Source organism: Plectropomus leopardus, chromosome 15, assembly GCF_026936395.1.
Source record: "Plectropomus leopardus strain MGB_pleo_1.0 chromosome 15, ASM2693639v1, whole genome shotgun sequence".
Lineage (NCBI taxonomy): Eukaryota > Metazoa > Chordata > Actinopteri > Perciformes > Serranidae > Plectropomus > Plectropomus leopardus.
Genome location: NC_142190.1, coordinates 32735359 through 32761791, shown reverse-complemented (window position 1 = coordinate 32761791; position 26433 = coordinate 32735359). Strand labels below are relative to the sequence as shown.

General features: G+C 38.9%; 1 protein-coding gene across 4 annotated transcripts in view; it reads left to right on the top strand.

Moving 5' to 3' along the window:
- Window positions 1-26433, top strand: part of LOC121952593 (protein turtle homolog B-like) — a 194231-nt gene that overhangs the window by 90019 nt on the left and 77779 nt on the right. For all 4 annotated transcript variants that reach the window (XM_088088353.1, XM_088088352.1, XM_042499364.2 and 1 more), the window contains exon 6: window positions 19248-19389. In XM_088088353.1, coding sequence (XP_087944479.1) covers window positions 19248-19389 — 142 coding nt within the window. The remainder of the gene's footprint in view (window positions 1-19247; window positions 19390-26433) is intronic.

The window sequence follows — 26433 nt, the reverse complement described above, 5'->3', positions numbered from 1 at the left end:
TATTTATTTTCTGTAACCTAATTTTAAAAGATGCAGTTATTACATTTATACATCCAGGTTTATTGATACTTTTCCATAGTTATTTGAAAATGTTATAATAATTCTCTCCCTTTTTTTAAAGTTAATTTTCTTGTCACCTTTACAATTTTTAGCAATTTGCTGGACATTTTGTGTCAAGTTGCTGATTGCTATTTTTTTGCAAATAACGTTAACAAGTAACGTTAGGTGTTTTTACAGCAGTACAGTATACAGGCAAGACTGTTAATATAGGATTTTATAAATGTTGTACATTAGCTGCAGGGGATGATAAAAAGAGACTGCCCTTGTCAATAAAGGATTATGATGGTAACTGTAATGCTTTCCATCACTTTGCAACTTGATCTGTCACTAACACAGTGAAACTAAGCTCACATTGACCCTGACCCTGTATTTATTTATAGATAGTGCCTTATAATAGAGATAAATAAATAGATAACAAATATGAAAAAAAGCTTTTGCACCAATTTCTGCGCAAAACTGTCCACCATCTTATTTAAATGAAACGGTCTACCAAGATAACAGGTTGCTGATACCCGTTTATGCCCTGAGCTAACAGAGAGGATCCCTCTTGGAATAGTTAACCAAACGTCTGTGCATCTCTGTTCTGATTTGTGCAGTCTGTGGCACATGGTACCACTCAGTGACCTTCCGCGTCTACTCATGACGATTAAAGTTTCCTTCTGCGTCAGCTGTTTATGCTATGGGATGCTATTATTGTGAAGTAAACAAATGCACATGGTGGGATGAAGCAGCATGATCCTTATGTTTACACAGCATCGCAGACTGTCAAAATGGTTAGGATTAGCTAACAAAGTAGCAGACGGTTAGGTTTAGGCAAAAGAGTCACATGGTAACGTGTAGGAAAAAAACTTACACACACATCCACACGAGAAGCAAACTCCAGACTCTTGTATGAAAGTCAGTTGTTTGTGTGACCCATCAATCTTTTCACCTGTCCACCCTGTAAGTGCACTCATGCTCCTTATATTACATGATCACCAGCAGCGTGATTACCTGCTATCCTTTAGCATTTCATGCGCACATGACCGGTTCCATCCAGGCGTTTTCTTCAGTGACGCCGCCCGTGCGCATTGCATGTGGACACACATGCAGCCATCCGCCAGTGTATAACAACAATGCCATCAATTTTGTCCAGCACATTATCATCTGACACTGTTCAGCCGCTTTTCGGTCGGATGCGGAAGGCAGTGTTTTGCATCAGGCTTGTACGCCAAAAGCACTGACAGAGCAACACTATTTGATGAGTTTGTGGTGAGAATGGGCTGGATCTTCTTGGAAGTTCTTTGTTGTTCTTGTTTGTTTGCTCCCCAATGCATAGAAAATGATGGCATTATTCAAAAAACTTGTTGGAAGCATTTACACAAAATCTCTCAGTGCAATGTGTGGCCTTTGGTAAATGGAGCAGGATGAATACAGTCTTTGACTCCGTTGGGGGAACCCAGTATTGGCAGTATCAGCCAATCACATTAGCCCCTCTCATCATCGTCATAAAATGCAGCAGACAGTAATGAGCTGTTAGTAATGAGCAGGAAGGAAAACTGTTTGAGACCTGCAGAGTATTTGAACTGTACAGAAAAGGACAATGTCTATTTTTGAGTTGAGTACATTTAAATTATGTAAGGCAAATTCACAAGACAACAATGCATGCATTGGGCTACTAAGTTAATTGCATAGTAAACGCATTTTCATTAAGACTGTTGTTGTCCTTACTGTAAGTTTGTGCAAGCTTCAAATATCACATCATGGAACTAATTATATAAGTGAAGCTAGCAATCTTCAACCGAAATGTACAGTTAGCTTATAGGCTATTAGCACACATTACAGCAGCTAAAATTTGCCTCCAAATAGCAGTGGTTAGCTAGCAGCTGGCATAAAGCATACTCTGGGGGTATCAATCTTGCAAATAGTGACCCTGACAGATCCCAGTCTTTGCAAAATCTGATTCTGTGACTAAAACCTCTCTGAGTTCTGACACATTGTTTTCAGATGTCAGAAGATGTCAGACTTTTAAATGCATTTTCAAGGTATTCTAGTGTATGGTAGGCATTAATCAATTATTATGCAGCACTGATTCTTATAATGACTACATTTAACATAACACCAACAATGAAACATTATGATGAAGCATGCATGATTATAAGTGCACCAATATGAACTTCACTTACTTTACATATTAGGGCTGTACACAACAATTATTTTTGTATTGATTATTCTATCGATTATTTTTTCGATTAATTTATTGATTTTTTAAATTGATCTATTATTTTTTATTACTCAATTAATCTATCGTTTTTTTATTGATGTTATTTTTTTATTACTCGATTAATATAACAACAAATTTATCGAAAATAACATTTTGAAACTTTTTATTCAATTTTTTTCAATCATCCTCAATCATGACAGAGTATACACTGCAGGGCATTATTCCCCAACACAAAATAGCCTGGTCCTAACTAGTAATCTGTGTTTTACTGTCTGCTAAATGTAGATTGCACTACATTCCTTTTACTTGAATGGAGCAAGCTCTTGCATTAATTTTATTTTGGAAACTTTATATCAAACGAACAGCAAAATAAATAAAACAATGTAAAATACAAGTCACTTTTAGGAGGAGTAACAAAACAGTTACTCTTTGTCACAGTAACAAACCTCAAATCTAGCAGTTCAACAAAACATCTTACAGTAAAATTAGTGCAATTTGAATAACACTATAACTTTTCTTTAACAAAAATAATTATAACTAGTACATTATTTCTGCATCAAAATAGTCCAGCCTAAACTGGGCCTTAGGCCCGTTTCACACAGGCCGTTTCATGACAGTGTGAGCAGTGCTGAGCATGTTGTTTTTTGCTAGTTATCAAATGTGAGTGTGCACACTGCAGGGATTGTCAGGCACGTCTGAGCTGCGTGTCAGCTGTAGCACACCTAGAGAAACGGTAGCTCGCTGTTTTTTTACGCACTGGAAAAGACTGAATATGATGTATTGATGATTATATTGACACTATACCACTTTATCCTGCAGTTTATAGTCTCTCGCTGTCACAGAGATATGGAAATACAAAGACTGCTGTTTTACTCCAACTTCCCTGCTTCCCTTTCAAAACAAAAGCCCTTGGACAGCATCTCTGTGGACAGAATCCCATCAGTTGCTGATACAGTGCATTTTATTTTGAAACATTTACAGGACCAGGTTGTCGGCTGTGCAGGAGCTTGCACAACTTCATAAATGAGTGGAATTTATGCTTTTAAATACAGAAATACAGCACTTACAGCAGCAGGTAGCGTCGCTGATGCGACACAGCAGCGACGTTACAACAACGCTGTATGTGTGAACACCACATGCATGAAACACGCTGCTGCTTGGCGAGGCTGACGTCTCGCACTCATGATGCGTGCTGTGTGAAACGAGCCTTACATCCTCCTTGCAACGTGTTTGGGCAAGTTACGTAAATTGCCCTATTTACGTAATTGATTACGTCGATGCATCGCCCCAGCCCTATTCGTATACAGTGATAACTTCTGCACTACTACTGCACTGACTGTTATATCACACTATGAGTCCTTACTTCAGTTGATTGCTGATGTGTGAATAAGTGAGTTTAGGTATTTATAATGCATTCTAAGCTCCAGCACTCAACTTCTAGTTTATAACTAGTCAATCATTATCAGTCACATCTATAATGTTTTATGACTCTTGACATAGTGCATCATAAGCATTATGTGTGTCTATGAGTTTATTCATAAAGCATTATGAATGCATTGTAATTCACTATAAATGTTGTCATAATGCATTAGATGTGGTCTTCATAGAAAGTATTACTGTTCAATATGGTTTGGTACATTTGTGCAACATAATGAAAATTGTGCTGGTACTGTTAAATAGAGCAGAGCAGCTAAAGAAAGGAGGATAGAGTGATTTGGATGAGTAGCAGTATAGAGAGAGAAAACAGAAAGCAATTGCTTCTATAATCAAGAAAGATGGAGCAGATTTCTGGGTTTACTATTACCCAGCAGAAATGTTGTTTCAAACTAATCGATAAAGTACACAGCAAGCTACCAGACCTGTTCACCAGCAAGGACACAAAACATGATCTACATCGACCCACAACAACACCAGAGACTATGTGAGCCAACAAACCAGTGTTCTTTTTTTCTACTTAGTCAAGTTCATAAGTGCATGATCTTATGGGATGAAAGATATTAGAAGTGTTATTAACCACTCAATAAGGAGTCCACACACAGCGATGTTAGCTGCTCTGTGGCTGTATTTAGGCACAGTGATGCTTTGAGTTAGCTACATGTAAATTTCCGCATTTTAACATGTTCATCATAACAGTGTTAACATGGTGATGATATAATCAGTGTCTAAAATTAACTTTTTGACTTATGGGCCAAGGTGGCTGGTAGATGAAAAATGACACCAGCCAAGCATATTTTTAATAGCCATAATTACATAGTACCCTCTTGTGTCGCATATACATTTGTTTCAGTACATTTATTTATTTAATGTTTATTTAAAAGGGACATTGCATATTAACGAACATAAGTAAAAAAATTAAATGTAAATATGCTATAAGGAAGGAAAGAAAGAGAAAAACAAAACAAAGCAAAACAACATGCAAAGGACAAAAAAATGCACTAACAGTAGCAAAGTAAACCGTATGGCATGAAGGTCATGGTATTAAGTACATGGTGCAAAGTGCTTTTTCCATGTGCAGAAAGTATAATTCAACACGCACTTTTCATTGAGATAATACAGTATTTCAGTGAATACAAATTTAAAGAAGAAGCCAGAGCAACATTTTAAGCGAACTTTTTTCAATATATTATATTATATTATATTATTTTATATTATATTATATTATATAACTCGAGAGCTGGTGGAAGACGGAGCAAAACAGCATCACAGATAAGATTTCGTCAACACGCTGCTGGTAGAATCAAGGCATAAGAGATCACCCAAATCAGTAGGAATTATCATCTGGGGATTGTCTGTACAGATTTTATATCAATTGATTAAGCAATTGCTGGGGGTGTGTCAAGCTGGACCAGCTGACAGATTTTACCAACATTGCTGGCCTTTTAACCATGTCTCTGGCACAGCTAACTTAAAAGTAAACACTTTGAGTGAAACAGTTGAAGTTTCTCTTAATTAAATATGCATTAAAGCTAAATATATTTCTCCCTGCTGGTGTAAAACAGTCACAACCTTTGTTGTTATGAGCTAGTTGATCCCTCAAGCGTGCTATCACCTCCATGTGAACACAACAGGCTGAGCAGAGTTTAAATAGTGTATGATGCAGGAGTGGGACTAGACTCCACTGAAATTAGTTTGGGGATGCCTAACAGCTGCATTTTACATCAGGATCATTGAAGGCTAGATGAAGCTTAACAGTTGTTCATACATTTGAGCAGTGTATTATTTATAGAGGCCTACAGAGGAAACAGAATCAGTGGATGAGAGGGCTTTTACCCTGCAGCGCTAAATGAAATGTCAGCTTCTGTAACTCCAACAATCTGTCTGTATCAGTCCTCGGTCTAACATTAAATAAAGACACATTTAGCAAATGAATCATTTATTGTCTACAGTGTGTCACATCATGCACACATCAGCGCTCAAAGTCACTCTTTTTTTCCCAAGAAATTGAAAGTAAACAGAATCGAATGTGTGTCTGTGCAGCAACCTTAGATTTGATTCGCCTCACCAAAGAGGATAAATGATAAAGCAGCAAACATGGTGGTCCAGGTCATCTCATTTAAAGATTGGTGCCATAGATGAACACAGCTGAGTCGCCATGACCTCATCTGAACTGAGGGAATTTGGGCTCAATCTTTAACTGAAACATTTTCACTTGAGTTTTCACTAGATTGACTTCGATCATTCTAGTGGAAATTCAACAAAATAGCAATGGCATGCTCCGTCCATATTAAATACCAGTTATGTGTCTAGAATAAATTAGATATCAGAAAAAGGTCTGAGCTAGAGTGAGATTATGAGCCCTAAAGCTAGCTGACAGCTGTAGAATACACTCACAAACCAGAGAATTACACAAAATGATTAATACTTATAGCTCTTTGACTGTGATGTTTGATGTGCCAATCCATCTAGTAGATGTCAAGATATTGCACAGGATATGTGGACATTTCTCACCTGCTAGTGGTGCTCAACCTGTTCTCATTTCGAAGTCATCAAATACCAGCACTATTGCTGTGCTTTTGACGTAAGATCCTGACCCCAAAAGCCACCTTTTGCATCTGCATGATATGCTGCTGGACTGCAGCAGGTGAAAACACGGCCGGCTGGAGCTCAGAAGTAGAGTGGGTTGTCCTCCAATCAGATGGTTGGTATTTCGATCCCCAGCTCCTCTAGTCAGCATATTGAAGTAGGCTTGGGCAAGAAACTGAACCCCAAATTGCTCCTGAAGGTGCATGGGAGTGCGTGTGAATGGTTACAGAGTAGCAGGTGGTACCATGTACAGTAGCCTCAGCCACCAGTGTGTGAATGTGTGTGTGAATGGGTGAATGTGACATGTAATGTAGGTGTGCTTTTTCAGTGGTTGCGAGCGCTATACAAGTACAGTCCGTTTGCACTCCATATGGTGGCAGATGAGCAGACAGCACTTACTACTTAGGCACGATCCACGGACGGACAAAAGTTTTTTGTTGTCAAAGTTTTATTTAATTTTGTGCAAAGTAAAATGATAATAATTTCAAATTTTATGGGTATTGATACTCCAGAAGGAAAGTTAACCTTTAGTCTAACCCTCCTCTCCTCTCCCAGCCCTGGCTGGCTTAGAATGACCGGTTATGTCAAAATTGTATAATTTAAAAATATATAAATAATAAATGAATGTATAAATAAATAATAAAAAAAAAACAAAAATTAAAAAAAAATAAAAATCCTACTTATCTAAACCAGATAACAATAGTAATAGGACTGTTACTAATAAATGCACTGTGTGTACACATATGCTTTGTATATGTATGCAAAATGCATGCAAATATCCATAGAGATCAGAAACATATACATCAATACAGCGGCAACATGTTGCATGTGCATGATACACTGCTGGACGGCATTCAGTTGGAACGCTGTTGGTTATGCAGTGATATAAAGAGTTTCGCGAGTGTACAAACCCTTGACTTTCATGCTGGAGTCCGGTGTTTGCTTCCTGTCTGAATATGATGTTTTTTTTGTACACCTTACCATGGCCTCCTTCCCCTAATCCTAACCGTCCATGCCAGCATGTGCGTTTGTTGACGTCCCGGCATCGGTGCCATGTGCTGTTGTTGCTTAAAAATAACCATATGCTTGTGCTGACATCACAGTAGCGGCATCCCAGAGCATAAATAGCATAGAAGGATCTAGAGCATAATATGTAGACGCAGAAGTCCACAGTGGAAGTCCAAAACGGCAATATGTGACACATGGGATGAGAACATGTTGCTATAGCTGGCTGGAGTAATGAAGATGATTGTTCTGTGGATATTGTAGTTACTTTTATTTGGTGGAACACTGTATCACACTTGAATACAATTGATAGACAGACTATAGACAGATGGATGCACTGACAGATAGAGCTCACAACTGTTGCAAGTGTGTGTCACTTAGCAAATGGAGAAACAAAACAGCTTATTTGGGGTAGTGATATTCCAAACTATGAATATGAGTTTGCTTTCATCAAATCTATGGTAAGGTAAGATAAGGTAAGGTAGATTAATTGGTCATTTTTAAACAAAGTTTAAAAAACAAAATTTCATTGGTCCAGGATCTTGCTACATCACAGATAAAAGAAGTTTCTGTCTTTATATTTTGGTTCATTCGTCAGAGAACAGACAGTAAACATGTTCACAGAGATCATATATTTTCTTTAGCAACTGAGCACAAAGCCAGGGCTGAGCCAGAGAGCTTGTTTGACCCGTCCTGTATAATTTACGGGAGAGACGGATTAATAGAGGCCCTCCTGGAAAGCCACTGAGCAGCAGATCAGCTAAGAGACTACAGTGCCAACAAATCTCCAGCACTCAGCTTGTTCCAAATAGGGCGGGTTGGCGCGCAGACACGCACACAAACAGACACACACACACACACACACACACACACACACACACACACACACACCACAAACAACACAGTCATCCAGCACAGGCGTAGTCCTGGTTGTCCTGCTAAGGGGCTGGCAGATGGAAATGCTGTGCCTGTTAAAGGATCAGGCTGTGGGCTACAGATCAGTACTAACATATGGGACTAGCAGTTTATAGTTGCAACACTGGCTCAGCTCAGCTCTGTGTGTGTGTGTGTGTCTGTGTGTGTGTGTCTGTGTGTGTGCTTTATTTTGGGTCCGTCCTTGTGGGGACAAAAAGTTATGAACACATTGGAAGAAATATGAGGATTAATGTGCGTCTCTGTGTGTGTGTCTGTGTGCATGCGTGCATGTGTGCGTGTGAGAGAGAGGAGAGAGAGATACATAATGAATGTCACTGAATATATATAGCAGAAGTTAATGCAGTTATAAACATCAACAAACAGTTGATTAACTGTTTAGTAACATATCTAATAATCCTTTACTAATGGTGTTCAAGATAGGTTTTCATTTCTTCATTATTTAATAGTTTATCAAGATGTTATCAACATTATTGAATACAGTTATACAATAATAAAAGAATAAAGAATGTGGTTAACATTGATTATTTTAGGACATCTCTTGGACATTTCTAGAATCATATATGTAGGATTTTAGGATGTTTCTAGGATTCTAGGACATTTCCAAGATTTTAGGATACATTTTAAGATTTTAGGACTTTTCCAGGACTGTAGGACATTTCTAAGATTTTTTTGTTTGTAGGATTTTAAGACATTTGGGGTCGGTGAATGGCTGGAGAGGGGTTCTTTAGTTTTGCCTCAGTTAGTTTCCCAAAAGGAACATCTTTGTGGCAGTTTGCTAGCCAGGCCTGACAGATAATCTGTGTTTTTTAAAGATTCTTTGATTTTGTCGGCACACTTTGGCATTGCAACTGATACCGATCAGTAGTTACCAGAAAATTCTCACATTCAAACAGCTGCCTCTGGGTACTTTCCACAAGTACATCTTAGTGATGGACTGCTCTGTTTTTACTTCCTGTCAAAGCAATCCCTCTTTGTTTCTGTCACAGTACAGCACTGCAGTGTCGTTTGCAGTTTGGCAGTTTGCATATTTTCTCTGAATAAGACGACCGACTCTGCTCAGATTCTTCTGTTTTCATCAACTGATCTCCGACAGGGGGACTTGAAGCGCTGCAGTGTGAATTTTTTTTTTTTTTTTTTGCCATGCTTATGTACATTTTATGAATAAAATCTGCCCACAAATTGAGTTAAACGGGTAGCCAGCTAACAGGTGTGTCTAGACACTAACAGGTGGCATTCATCAGGTTGAAATGAGCAATTTCTGAGAGTTTATGTAGTCAAGAGAGTTTAGATGTTTTTAACACTTTGTCTCTTCAGTTTGCTCAGTTACTCCTGTGGTGTTTTTGGCAGTTTCAGCAGCTCTCAGGTGCATTAGCCTACCATCTCCTTCTGGACTGGATTTCCAAGGCAGATGAATTCAGATTTGGGATCTGACCAAAAGAGACATATTCACGTGCTAAGTGTAAATAAAAGTGTCTCAAATGTCATCCGGATTTTATCCGGACACAAGTCATTTGAAATGAGAAGTGTAAATGGGCCTTAGTGAGCCTGAGAGGGAAGTAAGATAAGAAAAAAGTGCTTGCATGAAGCAGAATGTGTGTCTAGCTAACATAATACCATAATTTTAACTTTATAGATCTTATTTAAAAAAAAAAAAAAAAAACGCTCTGTGAACATTCAGCAGTTCTTGCACATCAGTCTCATTCCCTCTTTCACTCTCTGCTCTTTTTCTCCACCGGCTGCATCTTCAGCTGATCCTGGAGCAGCTAGCTTTAACTGCTGACCCACCTCAGGACCTCAGCCATTTCTTCATTTTATCAGTCTCTTCATCACTGATCATTTTTACAGCCTGGGTATTTTGGCTCTGGTAGCACAATTCCCCCTCCCTTTTGACCCTTACCATGAGTCTTGAGAACATACTTTTGAGTCTCTTCATTCTTTTTGTGAGCCCTTGGTGTCTCTTTGTGCACTTCCAGCCAGTTGAGGAGCTCAGAGTAAGATCAGTCCACTGATAGCTGCTCCCTCTCCAGCAGAGTTTAACTGAGGTTTGCTTGGACCATAGACGTGTCCATCTCCTCACCATTCACTTTGCTTTACACTGGGGGTGAGCGATAAATCAAATATACTTGATGCATCGCAGCCTATTCCAGGTGCAATGTATAAAATGACTATTGCAAACATTGAGTATAAATTGTCTCCTTTTTTTTTAGTGACCAGCATGACACTCACTTTGGCGTTTAAGATCTCTCGCTCTCTGTTAGTTTGCCCAGCACTGTTAACACAACACAGATATTTTGGCTGATAGACATTTCTGATCCCATTCAGCACCGTGCATTCAGCTTTTTTCTTTGAATCTTACCCTTGCATCGGGTCATATTGCCTGTCTTTTCCCTCAGTTTTGTATTTTCTATAAAATACAAAAAAAACCAACAACATCAAAGTCACTTTGGTGAACAAATATTTCCAGGCTTGCAGCAGGCATAATCAATGTGGCACATTACACATTTATATTTTTGGATTTTAACATATAATTCACTCAGAGTTGCTCACCTAATATCTCCTCACTGGTCGCCGTCCTGCCTGTCTTGTGCTGCATCAGCTGTTTGTGATGAGGATCAGCTGCAGTGTCACAAGGCCGCTCCTTAAATGAAAAAGATTCCAGCGCCTCTTCAGGTGTTCACTGTCATTTTGCCATCTTAGTCTTGCTTTATGCAGAGCTCTGTCTTGTTGCTCTGTTATTTTGGGTATTTTTCCATGTAAACAAACACACGTACTTCGTCTCGTTTTCCCTCTGTGTGCGTTCAGATTTCCGAGAAAAAAACGAAACAAGTGTTGATTGCTGGAGAAAATGACCAGCCACACCTGAAATTTTCATCCAATCGAAACCAGGAGGTGGGGCAAAGCCTTCGCAACCCTTGCTGTTTGGCTCAGAGGGCTAACAAGTGAATTAATGCGCAGAAAGTGATGATGTAACCACACTTACTGCTGTTACTCTGGGTGTCTAAACAGAGCATATCAGTGGAAAGCTTAGAGTCTACACTTAAAGTGAGTCAAAGCATGTTGACAGGGGTAGATTTTGTTTTTTGGGGGGCCTGGTGCCCCAGCCTAACCACCCTGCTTTGATTTCTGGGCTTAAAACGGCAGGGGACTGTGCGTTTTATGTCCTGCGTCCCAGGCTGTGGGACAGGCTTCCCCCTGGGGCTACAAGACAGCATTGGCACTGACCATTATCCTACATGCACAAGCATATTTCCATAATCAGGGATCAATCAGATTATTATTTCATAATTTAACTTTCCTCCTACCATAGACCATGAAGCATCTAATTTACTATAGTCACTAAGAGTCCAGGCTGCACTCTCCATCGATAGTAAGTCTAAAAAGTCCATGAGCCAGTTATGTATGTTATAGCAGTCCGGTTTGCGAGTTTTCCAATTCACGATTATTGTCTTCTTTACAGAAAAAAAAGCTAAAGCATTAATGTGTTGTGTAGTTTTTGACTGAAATGTCCATCATATTTCCAAGTATACATACAACAGGGCATTTAGTTATATGAACATGCATTAATATCTGTAAAATATCAATGACCTGAGTTCAGAATTTTTCTACCTTTGGACTAGACCACAAGTGTATAGGTGTGTAAGTGTACCAAGACCACCACAGCCATGCCAGCGCTGTTCTGAAGAATGTGGGTCCATTTTATTTAATTTGTGTGGCATCATATATGCCCTGTGGATAATCTTCATTTGGATAATTTTCTGACACATTTAGAAAGTGATATTGAATGCGTCAGTAATGCATCCCAATGCACTGCAGTGAGAGGTGAGCAAATGTCTAGTTCCCATTGTAATTTGGTGGAGGTAGTACTGTCAGGGAGGGACAGAATTAGTAATTTATATATTGCAGAAACAGTTCCTTGGCCAGCGCTGGCATCCTTTAATTTGGTATCAAGGACAATTTTAGATCCAGGTATGATTGCTTAAGATATGATCTTTTTTAGAACAGACCTCAGCTGTAAATACTGAAGAAATGTAGAATCATTCAAACCAAACTGGATTTTCAACTAATGAAATGGTATAATAACTCCATCCCTTAAGATCTGACCGATTTGAGTGATATTTTGTTTTTTCTAAGTACTCTTTGCTAATTTTATACCTTCTGCAGTTAACAGTGGATTATTCCATATAGGACAGATGGTAGGGACACACTGTTAATTGATAATCGTTTGTGTACTGCCTTTGCAATTTTATATGAAAATGCAATTAATGGATTATTGATTTTAACATTATATTTAGGACAGTACCATAACAACATTAGTGAAATTGATTTGTTATATTCTAATATTGTATTTTTCTCTAGCCATTCCCAGCTACCTTTTACATGTTTTTTCTTTTCATTATATGCCCAAGACAGTGGGAATCTTACATTATATGCCAAATAATAAAGATAAATATCAGGAATACCAAGACCACTTTGTTTTTTTGGGCATAGTTAATTTTTACGGCTCATTCTAGGCTTTTTTTCCCACCATAAAAAACTTGAAAATAAATGATTAATTTCCTTGAACCGTTGTTGGGGAAACTTTAATGGTAATATGTTCATTTTTATCACCTCAACTCTGCCCCACAAGGATAAAGGTAGAACTGTCCATCGCTTTATATCTCCTCGAACTGCTTTAAGAATTCTTGGACCATTTAAGTCAAATATTTTGCTGACTGGAGAGTTAATAAATATTCTGAGGTATTTCATACCTTGAGGCTTCCAGACAAAGGCCACAGAGCCAAGGTGAGTTGCAAAGGTGTATTGGTTCAGAGGGATAGCCTCACTTTTGCTGCAATTGACTTTATATCTAATGGAATGTTTATTTTCTAATTGTTTTAGTTGGAGAGCAAGCATTTTCCCTGCTTTGTCTCCAGATTCAAAATATTTTTTATGTAGCTGAAACAGAGCAAAAAATGTCTCCTCATGTAAAATGCTTGCAGGTCAGATCTTAACAGTGATAATTAATTCCTAAGTTGGGAATTTCCTGGGTCGCGCATATGTTACCTTTCAGATTTAAGTTCAGCGATTAATTTTTCTTTAGTATGTAGCGTTTTTTTTCTTTTTTCTAGTGAAATAACTCATCCAGCCTCTAAGCGTGCCTTTGAGAGCTTCCCATACAACTTTGAGGGATGGGCCAGAATTAAGATTAGTGGCAATAAATTCAGACATCTTCCCTTGTGTTTTACAAATAAATTCCTCATCTTTCAAAAGACAGTTATTAAATTTCAATTTTTTAGTCTTTTGTAAATTAAGTAATGGGGAGTAAGTAACAGACAGAGGTGCGGGGTCAGAAATAATAATACTGTGAATCTGGGAGTCTAGCGCATTCTCCATTAAGGCTTTGGGTATGAGCAGCTAATCTATTCGTGAATATGAGTTACGAGCCTTGGAGTAAAAGGTGTATTCACGTATTTGGGGGTTCAGGAGGTGCCAAGTGTCAGTCAATGCCAATGTGTTTTTAAGTTAATTAAAAGCTATAGACAGAGCGCCATCTGATGGGAGAGGACTACTCGATCAGTCAACGTTGGGGTCACTGACCATGTTGAAGTCTCCTGCAAATTTTGCCAAAAGTACGTTCAGGGATGATAAAAAATACAGCTTGTCCAGAGCTGGGTGCATAAACGATAACAAGAGTACATTTCTGGTTTTGTAGAATACCTAAGACTATACTATATCTCCCATTCTTATCAGTTATTTGTTCTGTTAACCTGAAAGAAATTCTCTTTGCAATAAGGATACTGAAACCCGTAGCTGGCCCACTGCCAGGGGATGAAAACACTTGTCCAACCCATCTCTGTTTTAATTTGGGTGTTTCAACCTCTTGAAGGTGCACCTCTTCAAAGATTGCCATACCACATGCTAAGGATTTCAAATGTGAGATCATTTTATATCTTTTAATGTTTTTTGAGATCCCATTTATATTCCAAGATATCACTTTTATTGTTTGTACCCATACGTACTTAGACCATATACATTCAGTGGGGTTGGCAATCTGTCTGAAGGCCTAAAATGGCACATAAACGGATAACATGTAAGATGCCACAAGGCAAACATACATAAACCAAAAAAAAGAGGCCTCTGCCATAACAGTCTCAAATCCGCCAACAAAAAAGAATGAATGAGTGTAGTTCTCTGCAAGATTGAGACCTTTATAGGAAAAGGTGGCTTGTTAAATTCTTAAATATAGAATACCAAGTACTATTTATAGCATATCACAGGTCCACCTAGTTAGTGGCACTGACAGTTCAACTCATTTTAACGAGCCGAGCGCTAGAATATTAATAAATCAAAACAAGACCGCTTAATATAGGCCACATAAACAAACAGAAGGGGGCTGGAATAAAACATGCTATTGTTTACTTTCCTTTATGGTGATTCCGTTAACACCCAAGTGTTGTTAAACTTAAACAGTCCAACACTGTGAGGTAGCCTATTAAATTAACAAAAAAAACCCAACTAACTCATATCAGTCTGTCAGTGCACATTCTGACATGCCTCGTACTTAACCAAAGATGTTCAGAAGGAGTATTTTCAGTTCTTTAGCTGCTTCATCTGAGGTTTTAAAGATGTGTTTATTTCCATCAATGGTGACAGCGAGCCTTGTTGGGTGCACTATGCCATACCGAGACTCAGTGCCCCGAAGCTTTTTCCTGATACTCCGCTCCTCTTTACTTTGGAGCTCCACAGGTAGATCTTGTGGGTGTAAAACGGCCTTCCTTTCTAGGCCAGGCGCTTTTTACTTGCTGCTTGTAGGATGTTTTTCCAGTCCTGCCAGCGCAGCAAGCGTATAATATATGGTTGCGGGGGCTCCTTAGGATCCGGACAGGGATGGAGGCTCAGATGCTGTCTCTACCTCCAGTGCCGGGTCAGAGGGCTTGAGATTCAGAATGTAAAGCAGGATCTCCGCCATTACCTCCTTATACTCAGCTTTCTCAAACAGGCCTTCTTCCAGGCCCATAAGCACCAAGTTGTTTCTCTTACACTGAGACTCCAAAAGCATCATTTTAGTTTTTAATAATAATCTACGTCTTTAGTAAGGTTTTTAATTACCTTTTTGTCCGTGGCACACTGGTCCTCCAGCTCACCTATTTGTGTCTCGGTATTGCTCAGCCTGTTTAACATGGCACGAGTATCTTTTTTCAGGCTCTCGATAGAATAATTTATCACATCAAATCTGGACTCGAATGAGTCAGAAGCTGTTGCATCCAGGCTGGTGGTTCCTCATTCCCCATGATTTGTTTGTAGGTCACCTGGTCTGTGTTCCTTTTTTCTTTGCCTTGTCTCCTGGTAAATTGTTCAACCTGACATCCATGTGACGAAATAAGTTGTGAAAAAAATTAAATATAACTTGCAATGTTTAAAGCGGCCGTTTGTTTCAGAGAAGGCAGTATTTGAGGAATTTAGGGTCTGAAGTTGCAAGAGAGCACTAACATGCCATTCCTCTCCTGTCACACGATCCCAGTCATCTATTTTCTTGTTTTTTTTACTTTCCAAGTTTTTGGTTCATTTGTTTGCTAATTTTCAGGTTATTTTTCTTTTTCTTGTACTTTTACTAATATCTTACTAATGTTTTGATCATTTCATCGTAAGTTGCTCATTGCCTCCTTACTATGTTTTTTAGAAGAAATCAAGAAATCAAGCCAGTTTGTCCAGGTTTCAAAGGGTGAATGTACCTCCAAATTTTAATCTGCAGTTTAAAAGAATGAAATCCACTCATTTGAAAGTCTTGTCATGCATGCGATGCCTGCAGAACTGACACGTTAAAATGAGATCTGTCACACCCCACGGCTCAGTCCTCCTCAGCAGTGCTCCTGTGCAGTATATCCTATTTTGGGTGGTGTTGCTATATACGCTCACACAGTAAAGTGTTGAGTGGTGCGCTCATATGAATCCAGCCACCTAGTTCTGGTAAGTAGCTGAAAGTAGATGAAGGTAGAATCGGCTGCTGGTAGCTTCCATGGTTATGGATTTAGTTATGATCACAGGGAGGAAATAACTGCAAATCAAGTATCATGGTATAAATAGATCCATGCGTGTCAGGGGGATGATCCATCTGGCACAGCAAGGATCGCTCAACAAATTCTCATAATCCTTCACTGAGTGCAGAATAAGTATGTGATGTGACTGTGGGGTCTGCCATGACACTCAGAGTGAATGCACTACCGTTAATCCCTGTTTGTCTTCACACAATGTGTACATTAATCCCCCACATGACCCACGGCCAGTATGTTAGCTAATTACTGTGTTGTGTCTGTAGTGGGTGTGACGTGGTCGAGTGGGAAGTTCCCATTGAGAGAGGTTTTATCTAAGGGATGTCCTTGTGAATGTCACACTGATCCATGTTCCCCATGTGGACAGCACAAACATTTTGATGGCAGGATGGTACAGCCTCACACAGATAAGTTTCATGACTAATGACTAATGACATGACTAATTTCAGTTCAGGGGCCACATACAGCCCAGTTTGATGTCAAGTGGGACTGTCCAGCAATTGTCAGGATTTTTTTTTTCCCATAGTGCTTCAAGTTTCAGATTTTAGGGCATGTCAGGATAGAAAAAAAAATTGAAAAATTGAAAAATTTAAATTGTTGCGTCTATATGTAGTCAGAGATATCTCAGTTGTTGATATCAGGAATTATCTGTGAAATTTTAATTTCCAGCAACCCAAAAGTCACAGAATAAGGAAATTTTGCTCACAATTTAGTGGTATTTACTGATTTATAAGGCACGCTGGTAATTTGTTTTATACTTTCTTTGATCAATTCAAGTTAAGTGTACTTCCATAATGCTATGTGTATTTTGTAACACCTTATTTTGAAAACTAAACATAGTCAAACATGTATCCCTCTGTTAACTTTGATAAGTCCATCACTAGCTCTCCCTGTCAGCTCGATTGGGGCTGTTTGAAGGCATTATTCAGTGCAACGCATATTAGTATTTGGATGTACTAAAGTTGTAGGGTTGGTTGATTTGGCCATAGAAATGCCAGCTACTGATACCTTTACTGCAGTTCAACCTGCTTTGTTTTTGATTATACTGACAAGCTTTAGCTGGTTGGCTATCTCGCTAACACAGCAAACAGTTCTGATCAGCATGAGGGACATGATGGTTGTCAGTGACAGAATTATATTAGAGTTTTAGTAAAAACTTAAAAAGGGGTCAGGGTGTGTAAGGTGTCAGGGTGTTAACTAGATTTTCAGCAATGTATCACACAAACTAGTTTGCAACTAAACGTGGACACATGGTTCTGCTCCACTGTCTCAGCTGTGATGCACTCTGTGGAGCTGAGAGTCTTGCAGTGATAGGATGGCCCTCATTTCCCATCATGCCTGTCTAGTGCTGAACTAGTGTCTAGTGAGTAGTCTGAGATTTCATATGCTCCAGAATGCAAATATGACTTTGTATTAATGTTTAGAATGTGCCCGTTTAGACCATGGTACCTTGTGTTGGGGATTTTCATTTTTGTCCTGGTTTATGTGGTGGATATTACAGTATTTCCATTCAGAGAGGTGAACAAACAAATGATGATACAAAAGCAGTATTTTGTATATTTTAATGAAGTAATAAAATACAATAAAAAATGGTTTAACAGACTCACTCTGTACCTAGAGTGTACTGAGTGAGTCTGACCAAGAAGTTCACATTCAGTCACCTATTCATGATAGCAAACATAGTGTTCGGAAAAAACGAGAGGTTAGCTCCGCTGAGAAAAGGTATCTTGGATCAAGGAATATTTGTCTCCTCTTCACAGCAACAGCAAGTTTTCTCACACAAATGAAACTTCAAAGGGCAGCTGGTCAGATGATTTTCTTACTAAAGTTTCTATGAGTTAACTTCAGGTCAAATCAAAAGTTAATTTAAGATGATCAAGGTGAATAAATAAGGTATGGGACAATTTTGTCTCTTCGGTTTATAGTCTAAACCATTAATGAGGTGACCAGCTGTAGTTTGCACTGATGATAATGATTGTTACAGCCATAACATGAAAACCTATCTCAGTGTCAGAAGACAGGCAAAGGTATAAAGGTATGTCCCCTTTTTGGACCACTTATTGGTTACTGTCAATATTGTATAGAAAGTTACCTCTGTATGAAAATGAATGTGCTGTATTGGTGCATGTTGGAGATCAAATTAGTCGGGTTTTATTGTTAAAATCTTTACACTTTGCAAAGTCATACATAGAGCCTGTGTGGGCTATATGTTTTACACCCTGCTGTAGATGTTAAAAATATTAACATTTGTCCTGTATGAGCTGCTCATGTTCTGTGTTTTCACATAATGCTGTTTAAACACAAACTGTTGACATGTTGCACTTACACTCTGAGGGCCACATTCACAAAGAATGAATTGTGTCATCATGAATTATGCATCACTTGCAAACGCTATTTGTCCCGTCTCAGGATCTGATTAACAAAAGATGTTGCCCTGATGATATTACTGCGCAAACATGCCAATAAGTGTTGCAGCTGAGTGCACTTGGCCCTTTTTGACAATTGACTGAAAATATCTATTTGGCGAAGTATAAATGTTGCCTTTATGCCAAGAACACAGTATGCAGAACAGACATATTTGAGGAGGCAGGTGAGGCTGCAGTAGAACAGGGTGATAGTGAAGGATCATTTATTGCCAAAGAGGATCTGGGTGTGAAGAGGGATGAACCTTTGATGAGCTGGTCCTGGGCTCTGGATACTGGCAGTGAATGGGGTGTTTTGAGATATGCAGAGTTTCTTTTTGTCTCATTTGTGCAGGTTAGTGGACGCAAAAGCTGTGAAATCCTTCAGTAAATTCACCCGTTACAATATGAATTTGAAGTGATGGTTACAGATTGAATTTTTTTGGGGTGGGTGCTTGGGTTCTTCTCTTCTGACAATTCTTCTTTATCTGTTTTTGACTGAATTCCATTTGGCATCATGCATTTCTAATAAGACACAGTGTCCTACTCAGTATGTGTTTGTCATGACTGTGTGTTTTCCTCCACCAGGCCCTCCTTTCATCGTGTCACCACCAGAGAACATCACAGTGAACATCTCGCAGGACGCCTTCTTCACCTGCCAGGCGGAGGCCTACCCTCGCAACCTGACCTACACCTGGTTCTGGGAGGAGGACAACGTCTTCTTCAAGAAGTAAAGTTATGATCGGTTTCTTTATTGTCCACCGTATCACCTCACTTGTCTCTCCCTGCTGTCCACGAGCCACTGTCAACTGCCCTGTGTTCTCATGTTGTTGTGGATATTTACTAGAGAGAAATGATAATACTTAAATATAATGAACAAACAGGTAAAAAACCTTTTTTAACCCAGAGCACCCACCCCCACCGGAGAGGCTCCCCGCCCCACCCCGCTCGCCTCGCCAGAGGGCTACCTGGTTGATCCTGCCAGTAGCATATGCTTGTCTCAAAGATTAAGCCATGCAAGTCTAAGTACAGTGAAACTGCGAATGGGTCATTAAATTCAATCATTAAAACCTTTGCACTGATGATCAGACAATCATCATGCATATATATATATAAATTCCATCATTAAACATGTTGTATGAACACAGCCAAAATAATCAGAAAATGAAGAATGAAAAGCATGTAAAATGTGCCAAACTGTCCCTAATTGTTAAGGAAGACTTTGAACTAGTAATCTAGAGCATAAACATTAGGAAAAAGTTTACTGAGGTAATAAACTGAGTCCCTTTTTTTTTTTTTTTTACAATCTATGATGATTACACAGAGACTGAATTCAGGCTGTCTTGTTTACCTAATTAAGATCACTGTTGTACCTTTACAATTTAATTATGATCTTTGCTCGAAAACAACAAAATCAGTGATATAAATGTTGACACTGTGAATAAGCTGATTATACATAATATGAAAACATTTCCCCCTCATGGTGTGAGGTGAGAGGTTAAGAAAACAACCACAATAATAATCGGACTAGCACCTCGTCGTTCCAGCAAAACAAAGCTCTACATACAGCAGGTTATTCCCAAACTAATGGCTTGACATTCTGTGTTTGTGGTCTGTCTGCAGTCCTGCAGCTGAACCCTCAAATAAATGATGAAAGTGATGAAAACATTTATGAAGACACTCACCAGAGAGAAGAGAGGGAGAGTGTCCCTAATGTTGGTCAATTATTAAAGCTTCAGCAGCAAAATAAGTTTTCAGATCCATCAGTGATGCAGCCTGTGAGAGCAGAAAACACTCTGCTTCATTTCTATTATGACTCAACTCATTTCTGACTCTTAGCAGGGATTCTTCTTCCCCTCACACAACAGGTGCCAGATTTTGTGCATGCACATAGCTCTTTCTCATATCTGGAAAAAAAAGCTGTAATTAGGGATGCTGTGATCTATCGGCTGAACATCAGTATCGGCTGATATTTGCCTTGTTGATCGATGGTGGTGGCGCTGGTGTTTTTCGGTAGAATTACATCAGTTTTGTGCAGGCTAAAAAGCAAGACTCTGGAGGAATGGCCACAAACTCATATTAATGAGCAGGGACAATGGAAAAGGATACAGTAAAATCACTAGTAGGCGAAGTTCCATCACAGATTTGTACAAAACTTAAGCAATATTTGGAAATGTGGATAAAATACAATGACTGTGTTTCCACTGAGTGATGTTCTGCAACTTCTCCTCTAGAGGTAACATTGCAAGAAGCATGGTGATGGATGTTCAAAACATTAGCAGCTTTATTTCTGTTGCAGCCACCACACTAGCCGTCATTATTTCCAATCCAAGGAGCAATCAGGGAAAAGTAAGCCCCTTATACGTGGAGCGGCCACATATGAGGAATTACTGGGAGGTGATAGTCCATGATTTTACAGAGGAATTGTGGATTCAAAACTTCCTTATGACCCGCTCAACTTTTGAAGCGCTATGTGATGCAGTAACACCTCTTGTAGCGCCTGCTGCATCATGTGCGATGGAGACTGTTCATAATGACATGCTCATTGCAATAGCATTATGTGACCTAGAAAAGCCAAACAAGTGTTTCCATTGCAGTTTGTCTTTTCGAAATTAATGCTTTTCTGATTGTAATCGTTTATCTGCAGTAAAATTCCAGAATCGGTGCATTGCTTGCAGTAATAGTTACCTACATCTGAATGACAAAAGCCCTGAGTTCATTAGCATGATGAAGCCAGAAAAGTTACATATTCCATGTACAAAAGGGGATTTAGATAAGAGTGTATATATAACATATGCAGGCTGTTTCTTACAACGTACAGTTAGTTGTTTTTTTTCTGTTATGAAGAGAAAAGATTTAGCTGACATGATGCTGAGTCAGGTCAGTATGATGATATTTTAGACAGACAGAAATACAGACAGACGAACACAGTAACCTCCTAAAGATTCATGCTATTCTTTTTAATGTGAGTAATGGAAAAGAATATCACTCATTTTGTATGATAGATTTCTCACTCAGTCTGCACATCTCTGTCTGTTGCCACAAGCGATACCATTGCTACTGTTGATGCTTGGAAGCTGTTCGGACAGACACAATCCACTTGTCCATTCTGCTTACCCAGAAAGTGCCCCACAGCCACCAAAGCTGGAAGTGAAGTTAGCTTCATGATGCACATTCACAATGCATCACATTACAACAATGTCTGCTTCAGTGCACTGTTTTTAAAGGAGGCAGAGTGGGCAGGGAAGAAGCAACCTCTGATGCATCGCTGCAATAGAGCCAGACAAAAGGGGAGCTTTTGTCTATTTCTTGGGATGGCCATTTAATGCCAGCTAAAATATAAGAATAATGACTAAATAGCATAAATATAAACAGTGCTTGTCTCATGATCATTTACACAAGAACATGAAGTTGACAGGGATAAAACAAACTGTTCAACATTAACAACAAGAAAAAGAAAACACAAATAAGCCATGATAGCTAAAGGGCAACGGGAAGATGAAATACTGAGATGTGTGTCAGTTTCCCACTGACAGAGTGCAGCTGATATTCTGTGGAAGAGAGAGCCAGCAGAGGCTGATTTTTACAGCTGAGTAATTCATTCTCAATGCTTATCGCTGTCTGTGAGTGGAGGTGGTGAACACAACAACTACTGCCCTGCGCTGTTGAATTAGTGCACTGCCATGCATATTATGAGAGAAATGACACAAGGCTCAAGCAATCACTAATTCCCTCAAACTGTATTTCAAATAGCTCGCAGAGACGGTAGATCAGCTTGGCAATCAGTGTGGCTTGACCCAGTTTGACCCATGGCTGCAGGCTTTGGCTTCTTAACTCACCCGTAGTCCTTATCACCGCTTCCTGAGCTCCTCTGTTTGAAAAGTGGCGTATACTACAACAGCTTTGATGTATTTTGATGTGAGACTGGTATTTTTTATATGGTGTATAAACTTGAGGGATTCCACACAGAAGTTGTTCTAGTCTCGGTGCCTACAGACAGGCTTGGTGATGCAGATTCTGTTGCTCCTGGTTGTTTCAATTTTTATCCCAATGCGCCGGCAATGTCCATCTGTCTGTATGTCCATCCCTCTGTCTGGCCCATTCTCGTGAAAGCAATATCTTTAGAACACCTTGAGGGGATTTATTCAGATTTGACACACAAATATTCAATTTGACTTAAAGAGGAGCTGATAAAAAATTTGGTGTTCCGAGGTCAAGGTCACTGTGACCTTGCACCCGTCTCATTTTTGTGAACGATATATCCGAAGATGGCCTTAAAGAAGTTTCCTCAAATTTGACACAAACGTCCACTTGGACTCAAGAATGAACTAATTAGAATCAACCGTAACTCAAGAATTTGTATGCTCAAATTTACCGCATATGTATAATGATGAAGTCCTGAAATTTTCTATCCTTGAGGTCAAAGTTCAACTGTGACATCATATTGTTTTCCTAAAATAATTTGAATTATATAATTCCATTATTCAACGTCATATCTCAGGAACAGAGGGGGAGACACTTGGTCAGATACTAAATTGGTGATACTAATTTTGAAACTGTACTGATTGTAGAGATCTTCTGTGCTGCCGGGTGGAAGATGTGTGTGAGGCATCCATGTTATCACAGACATGGATGTCAACTGTAAGTGCAATTGGACTGGTGTGCGGAGGCATACCAGCTTGTGGCGGTATTTCTAGTTTAATGACTGAAGACTGAGTGTTGTAGTTTGATGTTTGATGTTTGCTTGTGCCAACAAATCCCTTGAATTTGACATCTGTCTCCCCCTCATGTTTCAGTCAGTAGTATTAACAGCTCTCTGAAATGTTAGGTATCTGTTTTTCTTTACATGCAGAATCTTTTGAAAAGCTACAATAATAAGCAATTTACAAATGATCTCTGCTCAAATGTTTTAAGGGATGATGTCATTTCTTTCTATTCGCTTCTCTCCAAAGACAGATATAGCCCACCTCTGCCCACTGCTCTCTTAAAGTCTGATTTGGAATGGACAGTGAAGGGAGCGAAGGGAGCAAATGCAAAATATCTGTTGCCTTGACTACTGCAAGTGGCTGGTCACCAATCAGCAGACCCAAATCTCAGGATTGGCCTCAGACTCATCCCAGCTCCCTCTCTTCAAATACAACCATATGTCTGATATAGGAAACAGATAGATGGACTGAATAAACCGAGTCCCCTTTTGTTTATTTCCTGTAATATTGTATTTTATGCATAAAAGTCAGTTTGCTCATCATGAGTACTCACTATATGTAACCAGCTGTATAATGTCCATCCGCAGCTTTCCAAAATTCTGTCATAAGGTTTATATCAGTTTAGACTTGTAGATTAGACAACAGACAAACGTGCTTTACAAACTGTAAGAATGAAATTTATAGATAGGGATAGTCATTCGCATTTTGGAAAATGTTAAAGTATGCTTCTCAGCACTAAACGAGTCAAAAGATCCTCAGATATGTCTCTGTTTTACAAGTGGATTTTATTCAGTTTTATCAATGGAATTATAATATGTATTACTGATTCAGAGCTTCCATTTATCCTCCACATTATCACCACTATCGCCATTAAAAACCAAGGTCTGGACATTTTTTAAAGGGTTCCAAAGCAGTCGTTTTGTTTTGTGTTTTTGCTCATCAGTGTGCTGTGCATTTGTATGTTTTGGGGAATGTTTTGGTCCCCAGTGCTCTCGACTTTCACGCGACTCTTTGATACGAGCAGCTGCAAAAGTGAAGGCAGAGGTATGGAGGAGGAGAGAGGAAGAGAGAAAGACTACACTGTAGGTGGAGAAGTGGTGAATTCACAGCTCACAGCAAGTTAATATGACACTCTGAATTTTGTTTGATATCTAGTGTGGGCAAAAATGTTGTTGCTCCTTTGCGATCTGTTGTTAGCACCAGTAGTTTGTTTACTTACATGAATGCTGCTGTTACACTGAATCTCGTGTGGAACCCATTCAAACTTTAAAACTGCATATGAAAAAAAAACAATTTATGGTCAGATATTTGCATTGAACTGCTGAATCTGATATGACTGATATATTTCTGACTTGGGTACAGCACTAGTTGTATCCATCAATAGCTGCTAAAATGTGACGACATGTCAGAGTTAGGTTTATTCTTATTCTTTAAATATTACATTACATTTGTTCAAGTGTAGTTCTCTGTGTGTGTGTGTGTGTGTGTGTGTGTGTGTGTGTGTGTGTGTGTGTGTGTGTGTGTGTGTGTGTGTGTGTGTGTCGTCTTTTGGATGAAAAAATATTTTTTTAGTATGAATGTGCTGCCGAAGGATCTGCAGGCGCTGTGCGTGACGTTAAGTCAAGCATGAACAAAGATCTCTGTGATCCCCTTCAGTTTCAACACAAAACCCACAAGCTGGGTCGTTTCTAAAGATTTAAAAAGTCTGTGAGCTCTGCATCCCATAAAGTTATCATTGGTATTGGCATCGATAAATCCATCAACCCCCTATTCTAATGATTTTGTGCTATGGGGCTGTAACTGACAAGCAGGTGGACATATTTACCTGTTTTCCAGCTACCTTTGCAGCGTGTAGACTTACAGCTCCTCTGCAAGCAAACAGTCTGCTGTGAGTCATCAATCAAGCTGTGTGCACAACACCATTCATATGAAAGTCAGAGCTACACATCCACTAAGACACAAGTAAAAAAAGTGCCAAGATTACCCAGCACAGATATACAGCCAAATATACTGTCGTCATGGTACTACTATATTCTCAGGTAAACACTCGTCATGACCTGTGCCCTCTGATGACTGAAGAAATTTGGCTAACACTTGATATACTTTACTTTTTAAACTTGATCCCTTCTTTTTAAAGCTTGCAGCACCTATTTTAGTTATTCGTATAACATATTTTTAACCTTTCAATTATATCTGGTACAGTTCCCTTAGTTTGGAAGACTGCTTATGTTACTCTACTACATAAAGGCATTGAAACAGCAGCTGTGAACAACTACAGGCCTATCACTAAATTGTTATGCCTTGCACATATTTTAGAATCTTTAATCAATGAACAACTTAAAACATACATTTTAGAATACTCTATTTTAAGTCCACACCATTCTGGATTTAGACAAAAGCACAGCACTGTTACTTACTTTACTTTTAAGCAATATTATTTCTAATTTGGATGACAGAAAACACTGCACAGCTCTTTTTTTTTTTACCTTTCCAACATTTTTGATACAGTTAATCATGCATTGTTTTTAAGTAACCTAGTTAATATTGGTTTTGGTAAAAATGCATGAAGCTGCCCAAGAGACAACAATGTGTAATATTTGGAACTGCAATGTCTGAATGTGTAGCTGTTACAAATGGTGTTCCACAAGGTTCTGTCCTTGGTCCTGTTCTTTTCACTCTTTATAGTATTGATATTGTGTCAGCTGTTTCTGATTGTAAAATCCATCTTTATGCAGATTACTAAATCTTGTATTGCACTGCTAATAATGTACAGACTGCAGTGGTTTCTCTCCAGTCCTACTTCATTTAGAAGTTGCACTCAGCAAACACAAGTTAGTTCTAAATGTAGAGAAAACTAAGTTCATGCTCTTTTCCAGAGCTAAACAAATTGATTTTGAGAATCTCATCATCTCTACCACAGGTGGCACCAATATTGAAAGGTTGACAGTATATAAGTATCTAGGTATTTGGATTGATGAGAAGATAACCTTTAAAAATCATCTAATTGGTAAGTAAACGTTGGCTTAAGATTTTTTTTTGCCTTTTTCTATAGAAATAAATATTGCATT